At 43.6% G+C, this 17,432-nt stretch overlaps 3 protein-coding genes across 6 annotated transcripts; 1 reads left to right on the top strand and 2 right to left on the bottom strand.

The window, feature by feature from the left end:
* Nucleotides 1–324: 324 nt before the first annotated feature.
* Nucleotides 325–4,775, bottom strand: LOC125547622. 4 transcript variants are annotated; one of them, XM_048711443.1, is made up of 6 exons: nt 4,576–4,775; nt 4,017–4,086; nt 3,006–3,088; nt 1,472–2,074; nt 1,084–1,353; nt 325–937 (listed from the first exon to the last, which is right to left on the bottom strand). In XM_048711443.1, the coding sequence occupies exons 4-6, from the start codon at nt 2,064–2,066 to the stop codon at nt 822–824; spliced, it is 981 nt and encodes a 326-aa protein (XP_048567400.1). In that variant the 5' UTR covers nt 2,067–2,074; nt 3,006–3,088; nt 4,017–4,086; nt 4,576–4,775; the 3' UTR covers nt 325–821. The 4 variants fall into 4 exon arrangements, with proteins under 4 accessions (XP_048567400.1, XP_048567402.1, XP_048567399.1 ...); XM_048711445.1 differs by having other exon boundaries at nt 325–950; nt 4,017–4,775; XM_048711442.1 differs by having other exon boundaries at nt 4,017–4,775.
* Nucleotides 4,776–8,667: 3,892 nt separating this feature from the next.
* Nucleotides 8,668–10,198, top strand: LOC125547621 (E3 ubiquitin-protein ligase SINA-like 10). The gene is made up of 2 exons (XM_048711441.1): nt 8,668–9,018; nt 9,122–10,198. Exons 1-2 carry the CDS (start codon nt 8,743–8,745, stop codon nt 9,839–9,841), a joined length of 996 nt encoding a protein of 331 aa, XP_048567398.1. The 5' UTR covers nt 8,668–8,742; the 3' UTR covers nt 9,842–10,198.
* Nucleotides 10,199–11,592: 1,394 nt separating this feature from the next.
* LOC125547620 lies at nt 11,593–16,572 on the bottom strand. The gene is made up of 7 exons (XM_048711440.1): nt 16,343–16,572; nt 16,169–16,232; nt 15,301–15,383; nt 13,015–13,743; nt 12,560–12,868; nt 12,287–12,415; nt 11,593–12,088 (listed from the first exon to the last, which is right to left on the bottom strand). The coding sequence occupies exons 4-7, from the start codon at nt 13,478–13,480 to the stop codon at nt 11,973–11,975; spliced, it is 1,020 nt and encodes a 339-aa protein (XP_048567397.1). The 5' UTR covers nt 13,481–13,743; nt 15,301–15,383; nt 16,169–16,232; nt 16,343–16,572; the 3' UTR covers nt 11,593–11,972.
* Between the last annotated feature and the right edge of the window lie 860 nt (nt 16,573–17,432).

The raw sequence follows: 17,432 nt of genomic DNA, 5'->3' as shown, positions 1-17,432 counted from the left end.
GCATTGTTAGCTTCTCTAATGGCGCAAATGATTTATTTATTTATTTTCAAATATCTCTCTACTGCTCATTTATACTCCAAGTTCCCCCAATTACAAGTATTTTGTACAGAGGGAGGTAGTTTGTTAAATCGAACAAACTCTTAAAAAAAAGTACTGCGCCCTCACAAACTAGTCTGCTCTCTCCCCATTTTTGTCAGATGCATATCTCCTAGCTGGCCGTGGCATGTCTGAATTTTTCTCTTCATAGCTAGCATTAAATCGATAGTTTTAAAAGATCTTTCAAGTCTTTGCAAAATATAAAAAGGAAATTTCAAGGCAGAAATGTAATGCTCCAAAAGCTTGTATTCTTAACCACAGCAAATAGCACTTATGTCATGCATAACATTACCAGGCGTGCAAGTTACACTCACACTAGTACATTCATCTATGAACAGAACTAAACTATATATATAGCTTCAGCCTTCATCTGCCAAAGCCAAAACACACTTTTTTCACAAAAAATCAAAATGCAATTGCTCTCACAAATTGCAATCTATTGTTGGTTTGGTTACATCTCAGCCTGGAGACAGGATGGCAAAAAAGTCTAAATTCTAAGTAGTTTCCTAAGCTCCCAGATAACAGCAGCTGCGCGCCATTTCCAGGTTCACCAAAATACCACCTAATGATGTGCTTGACAAAACCAGCCCAAAAATCACCCACAACTGACATTCTAGAGGAATGCAGAGAGATGGGGGCAACACGAGCTCCGATCCCAGTACGGATACAATAAGAGTGGTTACCTATGAGATGAACTACAGCAACAGTAGCTAGAAAGATTCAGTCTAAGGAGTTAGTTTGCAGGGTCGGTAGTTCTTCCTACGATGTTTCACCTTCCCACTCATCAGATTTGCGTCGCCACCTTCTGAGGACAGAGCCTTCGGGCTAGTGCAAGTTAGGCCTGCAGCAGATCACTGTTAACATTTTTCAGGGAAGGCGACTGTTAACTCCAAATGCTAGGAATTTGATGCAATGTATGCTTTGATATGGATTGTTTGCATGATAAAGCACACAACTGTAATGACAAAGGGATAGAGAGGAATTTACTGGGGAATGGCGCTGATGTGTGAGGACAATTCGGCGACTCGGCATGTGGGAGAGCGAGGACAGCCATACCAAGAGGTGGTTTTTCTGTATGGTTCTTCTTCTTAGGATGTTTCGTCTTCAGTCTCACGAGCTTTGCGTCGCCACCTTCAGAAGTCACAGCTTTAGGAGTGCCGGTATGGTGGTTCTTCCTAGGACGTTTCACCTTCGCTCTCACCAGCTTTGTGTCGCCACCTTCAGACGTCAGAGCCTTCGGAGCGGTGGAAGTCAGGCCTGCAGCAAGTCACCGTTAACATTTTTCTGGTAAGGCCGCTGCTCACTTCAAAGACTAGGAATTTGTTGCAATGTTTGCATTGAAATGGATCGTTTGCATGATAAATATGTACTCAACTGTAATGACAAAAGGGGAACGAGAGGAATTTACTAGCGAATGGCCCTGATGTTGGAGAGCCAAGACAATTCGGTGATCCAGCATGTGGGAGAGCGAGCACAACCGTATCAACAGGTGGTTTTTCCGTAACCAAGGACACTGCGGTAGCTTCCAAAGCATGTACGGACTTAGCAGTCTCTTGCCTTCCTTCGCTAGCTGCAACAGAGACAACCTGCACATCTTGACTTCCTTGACTAGCTGCAACAAGAGGTGCTTCCTCCATAATCATGGACGATGCGGTAGCTTCCAAAGCATGTCCGGGCTCAGAAGCCTCTTGCCTTCCTTCACTAGCTGCAACAAACACAGCCTGCCTGTCTTGACTTCCTTCATTGGCTGCAACAAACACAGCCTGCTCATCTTGACTTCCTTCACCAGCTGCAACAAACACGGCCTGCACCCCTTGGCTTCCTTCACCAGCAAGGAAAAACACACCCTGCTTATCAAGCAACATCGCCCGGTGTTGAGTTGCAATCTGATCCTCATGAACAGTCTCCTCATCGCTGCTCAAGTCAATAATGTTATCATCGCTCAGCTCTATGAAATCTATTAAGGTCATTGTGTGGCCTGAAATAGTAAAAATGTGTGAGCAATGATTAATGAAGAGTAGTGCAGGAACATAAAGAGCTGAAGCTATATCCGTCGAACTAGATCAAACTGTGCGCATAGATCACCAGATAAACCATGTCAAAAACAGTAAGGGGAAAAGCTGAAAAGGTATGCTGCTGCTGGTTATGTATTTGCTAACTGAGTATACCACAATACTGTATCGAATATGTTGATATGTTATTTTTTCACACAGAATATGTTATTTTTTGTATTAAATAGAAAGCCTTGTGGGGATATGTTATTTTTTTTGTATACCACAAACTTGTATTGAATATGTAAGTCAAAACCAAACCATGATAGTTTATCAATAAAAATGAAACCATACACAGGTGACACTGAGAAATTCCTTCCCTCAGACACATTCCATAAACTTAGTATTCTGCAAGTCAACACTACTGTAAGTTGATTGCTGAATCGTCAACTTATCCCTCTTTAAGTGTTGCTATATCTAAGCAATTATGTTAATTTTGCCTTGATAGCCTCTACAAGTCACAAACTCCCTTTTTAATACACAGGAAATCTCTTCATTTAATAGACGTGGTAAAGTATAAAAAGGTGAAAGTTCTATTGATGACAAATTTACTAAAATTATTGTCGTGCAGCCAGTCATAAACATCACATGTATTTAAGGGCACCCTATGTTTTAGTGTGCGAGTTCAAAGACCTATGATTGCAAAACTCAACATCTGTGTTGATTCATACATGTTGGTTGAGTTTATTATTGATTCATTTACTGAACTTCACACCAGAGTTGCAAAATCTCAGGGTCCTGAATTTTTTGCAAGATTTGTTCAGAAATTCAACAAGCAAAGACGGGCCTAGTTGACGGAGAAAACTTTGCTTGCAGTTTACAAGAGCACCAGGTAGCAAGGGTATGAAAATAGGATACCTTATACTGGAGGAATTGACAGCAGTTACGGAGCCAATCTTCTTAAACACGGGCCCAAGTTTCCTCAGCTTCACCGGATCAAACTGTGCACACAGATCACCAGAGAAACCATGTCAAAACAGTAAGGAGAAAAGGTGTTCTGATGGGTTGTGTTGACATGTTATTTTTTGTATACGACAAAATGCTATTCAATATGCAAGTCAAAACTAGACCATGATGCTCTATCAATAAAAAATGGAATTAAAGCATATGCAAATGACATTCCATAAATTTAGTAATCTGCAAGTACAAAAAAACACTAGTATAAGTTGACTGCCATATTGTCAAGTTATCCCTCTTTAAGAATTGTTTGAGATACTAATACCATGTCAACAGAGCAGCTAGTGTTCCCGTAATTAACTGTTGTTTTTGCCTAGACAGCGCCTCCAAGTTAGAGCACCGGCCATGAACTTTCTTCGTTTAACACACGTGGTAAACCATGAAATGGTGAAAGCACTACTGATGACAAATGTACTAGTAACATTCTTGTCATGCGGCCAGTCACAAGCACCCCAAATATATATTTTTTAGTGTGCGCGTTCAAAGACCTATATATGATTGCAGAACACTAGCATCCGCGTTGATTCAAACTACATGTTGGCTGAGTTTGTTACTGATTCATCTACTGAATTTCACACTAGACAAGAGCCACAAAATCTCAGGGGTCTGAATTTTCTGCAAGATTTGTTCAGAAATTACAACTGTGTTTGCAGTTTACAAGGGCAGCAGGTTGGTTCTTTACTGAACCTTAGAGAATGATGTGCCTTTAGCCAGGTGCTTTGGTTGAAAGGTGTGCTCAGCCCAAACAAATCGCATTCAGCTAGTACCACCACCTATGTGTCAGGAGATGAAACTCTGTTTTACTGTTCAACGTACTGCTGGTACTAGTTTAAGGTGACTTGGGTGGGATAAGCAATTCGGAAGTAGATCATCTGAAAAGAAGATATCTGCAAGACAAGACATGGAACGAACCTTTCTTTTATCTGCTTCCCCTTCTCACTCCACCTCCAGCCTGGTTCCTGTCTCGCTTCGCCCCCTCCGCCTGCTTGCCCCGCTTCCAAGCCCCAACAAGATGGAAACGAGGCCGCGGGACGGATCGACCGGAGAAAATTAGAGAAACCCTCACAAAAAATCAACTCCAAGAAACAGATGGAGGGTTCCTAATCCTCACAAAAAATCAACTCCAAGAAACAGATGGAGGGTTCCTAATCCTCACAAAAAATCAACTCCAAGAAACAGATGGAGGGTTCCTAATCCTCACAAAAAATCAACTCCAAGAAACAGATGGAGGGTTCCTAATCCTCACAAAAAATCAACTCCAAGAAACAGATGGAGGGTTCCTAATCCTCACAAAAAATCAACTCCAAGAAACAGATGGAGGGTTCCTAATCCTCACAAAAAATCAACTCCAAGAAACAGATGGAGGGTTCCTAATCCTCACAAAAAATCAACTCCAAGAAACAGATGGAGGGTTCCTAATCCTCACAAAAAATCAACTCCAAGAAACAGATGGAGGGTTCCTAATCCTCACCCGCGGGACGGATCGACCGGAGGTCCGGCGGAGGAGGATGAAGAGTGGATCTGTCCGATTGTTTGGAAGGGAGGAAGGCGAGCTGGATCGGCTCAGTCAAGAAGAAGAAGGTGGGTCAGCTGCTCTGTTCCTCTCCCATGGGGATGGGGTGGGGTGGGGTGGAGTGGAAGAGGAAGGAGCCATGGAACTGAGCGTGGGGGTTTCTGTACCACCGTGGGACCCGCCAAGAACAGTGGCCGAGCACAAAGAAGAGCGTTGAACAACTGCCACCCAAAATTGACCGCCGCCTTTTCTTCTTCTTCTTTTTTTTTGAAAATATAAAAGCGCCATTTTTGAATCAAAGAAACTTTCAACGTTTATTACAATGGATATTTTGTTTTTGTTTTTGTAGGATTCCATATTAATAAAGCCACACGACCAAGTGATAGAAAGTATTGAGTTAATCCTCGAGGGCTGGCCAAAGAAAAATAGACGACAAAGCAATCCTAGAACACAAAAAACGCACAAACTCGTGCGCAACTAAACCTCTCTGGCGCGTCACCGAGAAGAATCATTTGACGCGGGTCATTGGAGCCAACCAATATCATCGTTGGGGCAGCCCTAGAAGATGGGCCACCAGAGTAGCGGGCCCTCCATGGGCCAGATCTAATGCAGACCTCAGAGCCCACCACAACCTAACCTTAGATCTATCACCAACGGTGTTGGAAACCCTCACACCACCCTCACCGGCTGCCTGTCATGGCCTGGCCTGAGCATGCCCCCGCCCCGCACCGACGAAGAGGTCGGTTCGCGTCTCCCGAAGGAGCCGGCATGTCACGGCATTGGAGCATCGCACTCTAGCATAGTAGGGCTCAAGACCGCGACGCCACCATAAGGACACATGCATTCCACCTCCGAGTGCCACCATCGCCACCAAGCCCAGTCCCTCCGTCACACGCCAGCCCACACGCATGTCGTGGCAGCATCGTCCACCTCCATGTGTTGCATGCACCAGATCCACCCCCACCACCTGGAGCATGGATGACACTAGCTCTGACGCCGCCACCTCCAACCACCTCCTCCACCCAGAGTAGATGCAACGACCCACCAAGGTCGTCGCCCGATCCCACTGATAGCCTGCAAGTGCACATAATTTTGTTGTAACCTTTTCGAAGTAAAAATATAAATCTCACAGGGAGCACATGAAATGATATGTGTTCCTTGTAGTGAATTATTACGAAGTTCCTTCAACAATTTTTGGCATAAGATCGAAAGTTTCTAGGTTTGAGTTCTTATTTTTGCACAGTCATGGAGTTGCACGGAATTTCGTTATCGGAACTACTTCACAGACGATTTTTGGTTGAACGATATATGCACGATAGCTAATGCAAGGGCCTACGGCTGTTCGGAATTGCTAATCAATGGTGCGAGGAGCCATGTCGTGCATGTATCGGCTAGCAATCGTCGTGTGTGTAGCAATGGTGTTTTGTTATTATGTTGCGAGTGGAAACCACTTGTCAAGGATATACACTAGGGAAGTGGTGAAGAAATCTAGGATCGATGTCATTAGACTAACAACTCTATAATACAATAGAAATTGTAGGTTGGCTAGAATAATTTTGTTGTCACTATGTTTTAGTGATCCGACTCGTATATGGCGTACACATAGAGTACAATGCGAAAGAAAGAGACTTAAGAGTATAAGACAAGTAACACGTGGTTTAAACTTATTGTATTGTGGTCCTAATATAAACGAAGATATTTGGATGACATATATAGTATATCTTGGAGTATAAGACAACTTATATGCGGTTTAAACACAATATACATCTAACATGACCCTGATATGAAAGATGATATTTTGGATGATATGGACACGGTCTCTAACCTCTATAATACTAGTGGTTGGGCCTTTTGAGAGGAAGTTATGTGCGTATTTCTCCCTCTTAAAGAAAAAAAAGAAAAAAAAATCTCAGCTTCATCCTAAAATTTTAAAAACTTTCTCGGCAACCCGTGGACATCACATCCATCTCAAAAAGAAAAAAGGAAAACCTAAAAAAATCACAGAAAGAAAAAAAAGCCTCACTTTCATCTTCTAAAAATAATCTCCAAAATAAAAACTTTTCTGAAAAGAAAAAAAGTATCACTTTCATCTTCCAAAAGTAATCTACAAAAAAAATCAAAACGTTTCTTGCCACAGCCAATCAGCATGCGCCATGTGGCCATGCTAGTTGGCTGCCCTTCCCCCGCATGTTAATGTGCTTAATATCCTCGACAACTCTCATTTCCACTTGGAACATACTAACGAGATATTGATTTTTCGTGCAAAAGATTTACGGGAAACAAATCAAGTACTCCCTTCGGTCCATATTAATTGTTGATGAATTAGTACCTAAGTGACTTTCATGCATTATTCAATCAAACTATATGTTTTTCTAAATGATAGCTATAAAAGCCAGGAAGTTCAAAGGACTTAACCAAGCAATCGTACAAGCGCATTATAGAGTAAAAAAATAGGAATAAATCCTGCATTATCAGCTTCTCTAATGCTGAGCTCGCATTTTCTTTCTTTCAAATATCTCTCTACTGTCCACTTAGAGTTAAGTAGAACAAACTCTTCTTAAGAAAATTTTGCACCCTCGCAAACTCTTATGGCCTATTATCTTTGTGTGGTTTGTTAAATGCATATGGAAAAGGTCCATTTTAAACCATGAACTTGTAGAGTTTAGCTAAATCAAACCAACAACTCCGAATCCGGGTAGTTGGCATCCCGAACTTATCAATCCCGGTCTAAATCAAACCCTGGAGCTGTTTGGTGCACCGGGAAAGCAACGATCCTGGGATTACATCTCTCAGGTCGCTCCTTTGATGGGCGGCCAACCTGCAAAATAGTCTTGATTTTCTTACGGATTTGAAAAAATGTGCATGATATTAAAAAATGTTTGCATGATATTGAATGTCTCGAACAATTTTTGAAAACTGGAACATTTAAAAAATGGGAATATTTTTTGGAATTTGATTTTTTAATGAGAGTAAATATTTAAAGCTTTGATCATATTTTTCAGAACGCGACCAAAATTTTAGAATTCTGAACATTTCTCTAAGAAACAAACATTTTCAGAAAATCATAATCATGTCTTTTAAAAATGTTAAACATGTATAAAACAAGGACCCTGATAAATCCTGAATGTTCGGATTTAAACATGTCATCCCGAACGTTTCTCATGGCAACTTTAGTTGGCGCGAGGTGGCAACTTTAGTTGTTAAAACATGGTTGTCCGAGTTCAGATTTTTTTTTATCAGAAAATTTCCATCTTTGCCAATCTCATGTGAACTGAAGTTGCCGTGAAAAACTTTCGGCTTGCCATGCTTAAAATCCGAATGTTCGGATTTATCATTTCCATAAAACAATGTTCCTAATGTATACAAAAAATGCAGAAGATGTATGTAAATAGTAGACATCAAAAAACAATTATTTAATAAAAGTACTCCTGATGTATACGAAAATTATAAAATGTCTATCAAAAAGAAAGTTGACATCAAACCATATATCTGGGAAAAAAAGTTAACCATCTACTTGAAAACTGTTAAACATGTATTGAAAAATATACCTCATGTATATGTAGAATGTAGACTTGTGTTTTTGAAAAACCTCAAAGAAAACGGAGAAAGAAACAAAAGAAGAAGAAAACCAGAAAAAACCATATTTTAAAAAGAAGTGAAATAAAATAAGAAAACCTGAAAAAAGCAAGAAAGAAACACAAAAAGCAAAACCCGATGAAGAAATTAAAAAAATAGAAGAAAAAGCATAAAAGGAAAAAACCGAAACAAGAAGCGATCAGAACGAATGGAGGAACACACGACCTAGTCAATGATCCCAGGGTTTCTCATGCCACGTCAGTGAGTACCAGCTAAACGCTCTTAAGGTTTATAATAGACCGGGATCGGACAGTTTGATGTGCTCATTTCAAAAATTAGGAGTTCAAGGTTCAATTTAGATGTCGTCTACAAGTTCAAGATTTGTTTTGGACTTTCTTAAAAATGATTGTGCGGCATCGGCTAGGGTCAGTGCAAAATATCCGATCCTTTGGCGTGGCCGTTTTGGTCTGCCGTCTCAAAAAGCTTCGCCCCACACAGACTTGACTGACCAGAGCGGGTTTTCCTTTCCCAGGTGGTAGGTAGGATAGGATGCAGGCCGCTGCCGCCGAGGCCGAGGGGAGGAGCAGGGGCTCGCCGTCGGCCATGGACAACGCCGACGAGAGCGCCAAGAAGGCGCGGCTGGAGCCGCCCAACGGCCACCTCGTGAAGCAAGAGCTCGTCGCGCACGAGGCGGCGGCCGGAGGAGGCGCCATCGTTGCGGCGGCGCCGGAGCACAGCCCGAGGGCGGAGCTCGCGGTGAAGATCGACATGTGCGTGCTCCACTGCCCGCTCTGCACCCTCCCCTTCAAGCCCCCCGTCTTCCAGGTTCTTCCTCTGCTCCTTGTCCTTCCTTCTTCCGGATTCTTTCCTTTCCTGCACAAGATGTGCTGGTTTACCGATCGACGGACGCCGATCTGTGTGCCTGCAGTGCAAAGGCGGCCACTTTGCCTGCGGCGTCTGCGTCACCCGGCTGCCCTGCAGCCGGTGCAAGGCGTGCGTGGACGGCGGCGGGCTCTTCGGCCCCTGCCCCGCGCTGGACGCCGTCGTGTCGTCGACCAGGGTCCAGTGCCCCAACGCCGGGTGCCAGAGGTACGTGACCTACCACGAGGCGGGCGAGCACCAGAGCGCGTGCCCGCACGCGCCCTGCCGCTGCACGGAGCCGGGCTGCGAGTTCGTCGGCGCGGCGCCCCTGCTCGCCGGCCACCTCCAAGCCGTCCACTCGGTGCCGATGCGCAGCTTCCAGTACGGCAAGGTGAGCCGGATCCAGGTCCCCGTGTCGGCCCCGCGGCTGCTGCTGCTCGTCTGCGAGGACGACGGCTGCGTGTTCCTCCTGACCGTGGGCGCGCTCGGCGCGTCCGCGTCCGCCGTGTCCGTGGTGTGCGCCAGGCCGAGCGCGGCGACCCGGCCGCGGTTCACGTGCAAGATGTGGGCGAACCTGGCGGCGTCGAACGGCGGCAAGATGGACATCGTGCTGGTGGAGATGCAGATGAGGAGCAGCACCTCGCCGGGGGCCGTGGTCGCCGCCAGCGAGCCGACGTTCCTGGCGGTGCCGGCGGTGTACCTGGTCCCAGGAGCGGACGGGGGTGGCATGGAGATGGAGGTGGCCCTGAACGTGCGCATCGACAAGAGCTCGCCGTGGTCGGACTGATGGCAAACCACCATGCATTCCGATCAGCTCCTGCTCAAAATTCCTTGCTGAGATCCAGCTGAATTAAACCATTCAAGATGTAGTATTACCACTACCAGTGAACTTTAATGACGTTATCGGGTGAACTGGTGCTAATTCTGGTGAGAAATGTATGGACTTGCGTTGTTTTTTGTCATTCCATTTGCAATCTCAATCTCAATGTCAGGAAATACTCTGTGCGTGTACGATCAGTTGGAAGGTCACATCTTTGTTCCATTTTGAAAGTAACTTGTGCTCCACGTACCAATAAATTTGTTTCTGCTTAGCATGAGCATGCAAAAGTTAAAAATAATAGTAATCCATATTATGGCAAATTGACCTTTCTATTTGTTCGAACAGAAATTTAATACTCCCTTCGGTTTGTAATAATTGTTGTGGTTTTAGTGCAAATTTAAACTAAAACCGCGACGATTATTATGGATCGGAGGGAGTATTGTTCCTACCCTTGCATTCTTCCTACGCATGAACATAGAAGTGAAATGCGCCATTACTCAATGAACTCAAATTGTTTTGCAGGCTTTAGGACAACAACAACTCGAGACCTGATTGATTTCAAACTCGTTCATTTGATCAAATAAGGCGGAAACTGATTCGGAAGGGAGAAAATCGGCCACGTGACTACCACGTCAGCAGCGCACCTTTGACTGCTTGCAAATTAACTAATCTTTACCGTGGACTTTTCGTAACACTGCCAACCTAACATAATATGGGAAAAAATATTGTCACACGTTGGGTGGGACTTGAACCCGCGACCTAAGAGCATCTACAACGGAACTCCTCAAACTCCACCCACTTCTCCCAAGCGTTCGAGCGGACAGTCCGATCAAAAATCATACCCTCCCTCCAAAACCAGCCCAAAAGGATAAAAATGAATGTAGATGCATTCATTTCTTCGATAAGTATTTTCGGACAGTGAGAGTATGGTCGAGTCCGAGCCCTCAAAAAGAAGAGAAAAAGAAGAAAGTTGGGTCCTTGACGTGGATGGCCAGTTGGCTACTTCTACTCCTGTGCTACGCCATAACTCTTGTTGCATCGGATCGGATCAGATCAGATCAGAAGCGGAGGCAGCTTTGCTTTTGCCTTTTGCTTTGCCCTGTGCTCTTGCGTGGCAGGTGGCAGGGAATTGTTGGAGCCATTGGCAAGCTGCAAGCTGGGCGAGGCTCATATCTTGCTCCCTTCGGTCTCCACCAAAAAGCACCGTAGCAGCATTTTGGATTGGATGCCACCCACGCATTCTCTTAATTTTTCATATGAAAAATCACTTCTACATCATCATTGAAGTATGTGATTTTTTTTTTGAAAGGGTAGTATGTGATTTCAACTGCACTAAAGATGGCTTCCAGGTCAAAGAGAAGACATGTACAAATATAAGAAATCTGCATTGTTAGCTTTTCTAATGGAGAAAATGATTTTCTTTTTAAAATTCCAAATCTCTCTCTATGGCCCATTCATAGTGTGTTAAATACAACACGTTCTTTCAAGAAAAAAAAAAGGTTATGCGCCCTCGCAAACCATTGCCTCCTATCTTCCCGTTTCTGTCAGATGCATATCTTCTAGCTGGCCGTGGCATGTCTGCAATTTTCTCATCATATCTAGCATTAAATCGATAATAATTCTAAAAGAACTTTCAAGTCTTCACAAAAAATAAAACGGAACTAAAATAAAATGCCATGCTCCAAAAGGTTGTACGTTCATCTGTTGAACAGAGCTAAACCATCGCTTTAGCCTTCATCATCTACCAAAGCCAAACACCCTCTTTTTTTCACAAAGTACATAAATTGAAAACGCAGTTGCTCTCACAAATCTGGATCTATTGTTGGTTTGGTTACATCTCAGCTTTGAGCCGGGATTAACTCCTACAAAAATTTCTTAAGCTACCAGAAAACAGCAGCTGCGCGCATTTCCAAGCTCACCAAAATACCAGCTAATTAATCATGTGCTTGACCAAACAAGTCCAAAAATCACCCACACCCTACATCCTAGACGAATTTGATGCAGAGAGATGGGGCAACGCGAGCGCAGATCGACCCCATTACAGATGCAACAAGAGTGGTTACCTATGAGAGGAACTACAACAACAGAAAGATTCAGCCTAAGGAGTTAGTTTGCAGGGTCGGCAGTTCTTCCTACGACGTTTCACCTTCCCAGTCACCAGCTTTGCGTCGCCATCTTCTGAGAACAGAGCCTTCGGACTGGTGGAAGTCGGACCTGCAGCAGGATCACTGTTAGCATCTCTCTGGCAAGGCCACTGTTAACTCCAAATGCTAGGAATTTGTCGCAACACTTGCATTGATATGGATTGTTTGCATGATAAAAAACACAACTGTAATGACAAAAATGGTGCTGATGTTGGAGGGCGAGGACGATTAGGCGATTCAGCATGTTGGAGAGCAAGGACAACCGTACCGAGAGGTGATTTTTCCCTAACCAAGGACAAGATATGGTAGTTCCTCTCAGGATGTTTCGCCTTCGCTCTCCACAGCTTTGCATCGCCACCTTTAGAAGTCACAGCTTTAGGACTGGTGGAAATCAGGCCTGCAGCAGGTCACTATTAACATTTTTCTAGGAAGGCCAATGTTAACTTCAAACACCAGGAATTAGTTGCAATGTTTGCTTGATATGGAGCGTTTGCATGATAAAGACACAACTGTAATGACAAAAGGATGTAGAAGAAATTACTGGGGAATGTCGCTGATGTTGGAGAGCGAAGACAATTCGTTGATCTAGCATGTGGCAGAGCGAGGACAACCGTTTCAGCTGAGTCGGTAGAGGCAACTGATTCTTCTGCTGGCCCGAGCATGCGAGACCTCTTGTGGTCGGCTGTCGGCTCTTCCACAGGACTGGTACAACATCCACCCATCTGTATGAGCCTAGGACTTCTCCTAGGAGTGTCGGTATGGTAGTTCTTACGATATTTTGTCTTCACACTCACTGACTTTGCGTCGCCACCTTCAGAAGTCTGAGCTTTCGGAGTGATGGAAGTCGGGCCTACAGCAGGTCAACATTAACATTTTTCAGGAAGGCCACTGCTAAACTTTTCAAATACTAGAAATTTGTTGTGGTGTTTGCTTGATATGGATCGTTTGCATGATAAACACACAACTGTAATGACAAAGGGGTAGAGAAGAATTTACCGGCGAATGTCGCTGATGTTGGAGAACGAAGACAACTCCCTGATCCAACATGTGGCATAGTGAGGACAGCCGTTTCAGCTGAGTCGGTAGAGGCAGCTGATTCTTCTGCTGGCCCGAGCATGTGAGACCTCTTGTAATTGGCTGCTGGCTCTTCCACAGGACTGGTACAACATTCACCCATCTGTATAAGCCTAGGACTTTTCCTAGGAGTGCCGGTATGGTAGTTCTTCTTACGATATTTCGCCTTCACACGCACTGACTTGGCGGTTGCTTCCAAAGCATGTCCGGACTCAGTAGTCTCTTGCCTTCCTTCACTAGCTGCAACAGACACAGGATGCACATCTTGACTTCCTTCACTAGCTGCAACAATAGGTGCTTCCTCCATAATCATGGACAATGTGGTAGCTTCCAAAGCATGTCCGGGCTCAGAAGCCTCTTGCCTTCCTTCACTAGCTGCAACAAACATAGCCTGCCTATCTTGATTTCCTTCACTGGCTGCAACAAACACGGCCTGCTCATCTTGACTTCCTTCACCAGCTGCAACAAACACGGCCTGCACCCCTCAGCTTCCTTCACCAGCTAGGACAAACACATCCTGCTTATCATGCGACGCCGCCCGGTGCTGAGTTGCAATCTGATCCTCCTGAACAGCCTCGTCATCGCTGCTGCTCAAGTCAATAATATCATGATCACTCAGATCTATGAAATCTATTACAGTCATTTTGTGGCCTGAAATAGTAAAAATGTGTGAGCAATGATTAATGAAGAGTGGTGCAGGAACAAAAAGAGATGAAGCTATATCCATCAAACGGGATCAAACTATGCACATAGATCACCAAATAAACCATGTCAAAAACAGTAAGGAGAAAAGCTGTCCATCAAACTGGATCAAACTGTGCACATAAATCACCAGATAAACCATGTCAAAAACAGTAAGGAGAAAAGCTGAAAAGGTGTGCTGATGGTTATGTATTTGCTAACTGAGTATACCACAAAATTGTATTGGATATATTGATATGTTATATTCAGACAGAATATATTATTTTTCAGACAAAATAGAAACCTTCTATTGATATGTTATTTTTTCTGTATGCCACAAAATTGTATTGAATATGCAAGTCAAAACCAGATCATGATGGTTTATCAAATAAAAATGAAACCATACGCAGATGACACCGAGAAATTCCTTCCATTAGACACATTCCATAAACTTAAATTCTGTAAGTTGACTGCTGAATCGTGAACTTATCCCTCTTTAATAGTTGACATACTAATACCATATCAATAATTTTGCCTTGATAGCCTCTACAAGTCACAAACTCTCTTTATTTAATACACAGGAAATCTCTTCATTTAATAGACTTGGTAAAGTATAAAAAGGTGAAAGTACTATTGATGGCAAATTTACTAAAATTATTGCCACAACAGCCAGTCATAAACATCACATATATTTAAGGGTACCCTATATTTAGTCTGCGAGTTCAAAGACCTATGATTGCAAAACTCAACATCTGTGTTGATTCATACATGTTGGTTGAGTTTATTTATTGATTCATTTACTGAATTTCACACCAGAGTGGCAAAATCTCAGGGTCCTGAATTTTCAGCAAGATTTGTTCAGAAATTCAACAAGCGAAGACGAGCCTAGTTGGCGGAGAAAACTTTGCTTGCAGTTTACAAGGGCAGCAGGTTCGTTCGCGACTAAACCTTTACTTTTTTTGTGTGCCTTTAGCCAAGTAATTTGGCTGAAAGTTGTGCTTATCCTAAACAATCATATGTACTTTTAACCACCAGTACCACCACCAATGCAGGATCTCTGTTTTACCGTTCAACATAAGAATGACACTGTACATAGGAGCATACAAATGGCACTACAGTTACAATTTAACGTAAACATGGCTTTGCATAATTCATCTTAACCATGAAAAAATCCTAAATTTTGAGCTCTGAAATAATCTAGCTTCAGTACACTCTTAAGATGACACAGAACAGACCCATGATTTTTACTACTGAAGATATACAACATAGATTGGCTGGATATTGCAAACAGAAGGTAGTCTGGTCATGTAAAATGAAGCTACAATGTCAGACCAAGCAGTATAAAAAATCCGAATGACACTGTTGAGTATAGAAATACTGAAAAGAGTCACTTCAGTCGCATAGCTCCATATCTACTAGCTAAATGCTTTGTTCAAGCTAAAATGTGGTTGCATAAACCTCAGTTTCACTCTAAGAAAATATCCATAAAGATAGTAAACAGGTAGAAAGGGTACGGAAATAGCAAACCTTATACTAGAGGAATTGCCAGCAGTTACGGAGCCAATCTTCTTAAATGCAGGGCCAAGTTTCCTCAGCTTCACCGGATCAAACTGTGCACATAGATCACCAGAGAAACCATGTCAAAACAGTAAGGAGAAAAGGTATGCTGAATCGCTGATGGTTATGTATCGGCGTTGTGTTGATGTGTTATTTTTTTTGTGTACCACAAAATTCTATTGAATATGCAAGTCAAAACCAGACCATGATGGTCTATCAATAAAAAATGAAATTAAAGCATATGCAAATGACATTGAAGAAATCCCTTCTGTTCAACACATTCCAAAAATTCAGTAGTCTGCAAATAAACACTAGTATAAGTTAACTGCATGTTGGCTGAGTTCGCACAAGACTAGAGTCACAAAATCTCAGGGTTCTGAATTTTCTGCAATATCTGTTTAGAAATTCAACAAGCAAAGATGAGCCTAGTTGGCTGAGACAACTTTGCCTGCAGTTTACAAGAGCAGCAGGTTCGTTCGTCACTAAACCTTAAAAAATGGTGTGCCTTTGCCCTTTAGTCAGGTGATTTGGTTGAAATGAGTGCTTAGCCTAAACAAATTGATCTCTGTGTTCCAGGTGCTTTGGTTGAAAGGTGTGCTTAGCCTAAAGAAATCGCATTTACATTTAACTAGTACAGTATGTACCAGTACCGCCACCAATGTCAGGAGATCTCTGTTTTACTGTACAACTTCAACGTACTAGTACTAGTACTAGTGTAAGCTGAATGCGGTGGGATGGGTGAGCTCTGGAATGCTTAGAAGAAACAGCCAATTCGCAAATCTTGAAGGGATCATCTGAAATTGAAGAACAAATCTGCAATGGAAGGCATGGGGCAAACCTTCTTCCTCTTCCTCTGCTTCTCCTTCTCGCTCGGCCTCGCCCCCTTCCAAGCCCCAAGAAAACTGCAAACCAAACTGCGATCAGTGCTCTGCGCCGCAGGGATGGCATGTTTGAGGCGAACAAGAACCGGAGCAAAATCAACTCCGACTCAAAGAAAGAGAGGGTTCCTCACCAGCAGCCGCAGGACAGATCGGCCGGAGGCCTTGGCTCTGCGCCTCAGTACGGTCCAGCGGAGGAGGAGTGGATTTGCTCGATTATTTGGATGGAAGGGAGGGAGGCGAGGCGGATGGGTTCAGTCAGGAAGGTGCTCTGCGCCATCTCATCTCCATGGGGGGGGAAAGAGGAAGGAGCCACGAATGAGGCTGAGAGGAGGAGCGTCGACGGATGATGGCGTGGGGGTTTCTGTACCACCGTGGGACCCGCCAAGAACAGTGGCCGAGCACAAAGAAGAGCGTTGAACAACTGCCACCCAAAGTTGACCGCCGCCTTTTCATCATCATCTTCTTCTTTTAAAAATGTAAAAATAAAAGCGCACCTTTGAAGATTCGAAGATTGATCAACAGCGGTAAGGGCCATTTTTGCCTCACAAAAATCTGTGAGGGCCACTTGGATCAAAGAAATTTTCAACATTTATTACAATGTGTTTTCTTTTGTTTATGTAGGATTCCTTTTTCTTTTTGCGAACATACGTAGGATTCCGTATTAATAAAGCCACCCACCCAAGCGATAGAATACACAATGTACTTATTGAGGTACTCCCTCCGTCCGGGTTTATTAGGCCTCTCAGCATCACAAGCACGTCCCTTTTTATAAGGCCTCGTTTTGGAAAGGTGCATGCATGCAACCATTTCATTGGTTGCATTAAAACCAATTGTCTGTTGATGTCATGGCTGGGAAATTAATACACTTCATGCGTGCCTTTTTATTGGGTGCATGCATGTGAGAGAGTGCATTCGGAGTGGAATGGAAGAATTAATGTGAACAAATTACTATGTGTCTTGGTCTAAGAGAAGTTGTCTTTAGGCCTAATAAATCCGGACGGAGGGAGTAATCCTCAAGAGCTGATCAAAGAAAAATAAACAGAAAGCAATCCCAGAGCGCAAAAGGCGCACAAACGTGCACAACTAAACCTCCCTAGCCCGTCATCGAGAAGAGGCATAGAAGATACACTGTCACGCCCCGAGGGATTACCGCACTCATCAACGACGCCCCCGGGAGGATCACCAGTCCCCATATCGATCGTTGGCGCGGGTCATTCGGGT

This window comes from Triticum urartu, chromosome 3 (genome assembly GCF_003073215.2).
Source record: "Triticum urartu cultivar G1812 chromosome 3, Tu2.1, whole genome shotgun sequence".
NCBI classification, from domain to species: Eukaryota; Viridiplantae; Streptophyta; class Magnoliopsida; order Poales; family Poaceae; genus Triticum; species Triticum urartu.
The sequence above is the reverse complement of the archived record's forward strand: the minus strand, read 5'-3'. Positions and strand labels throughout refer to the sequence as shown.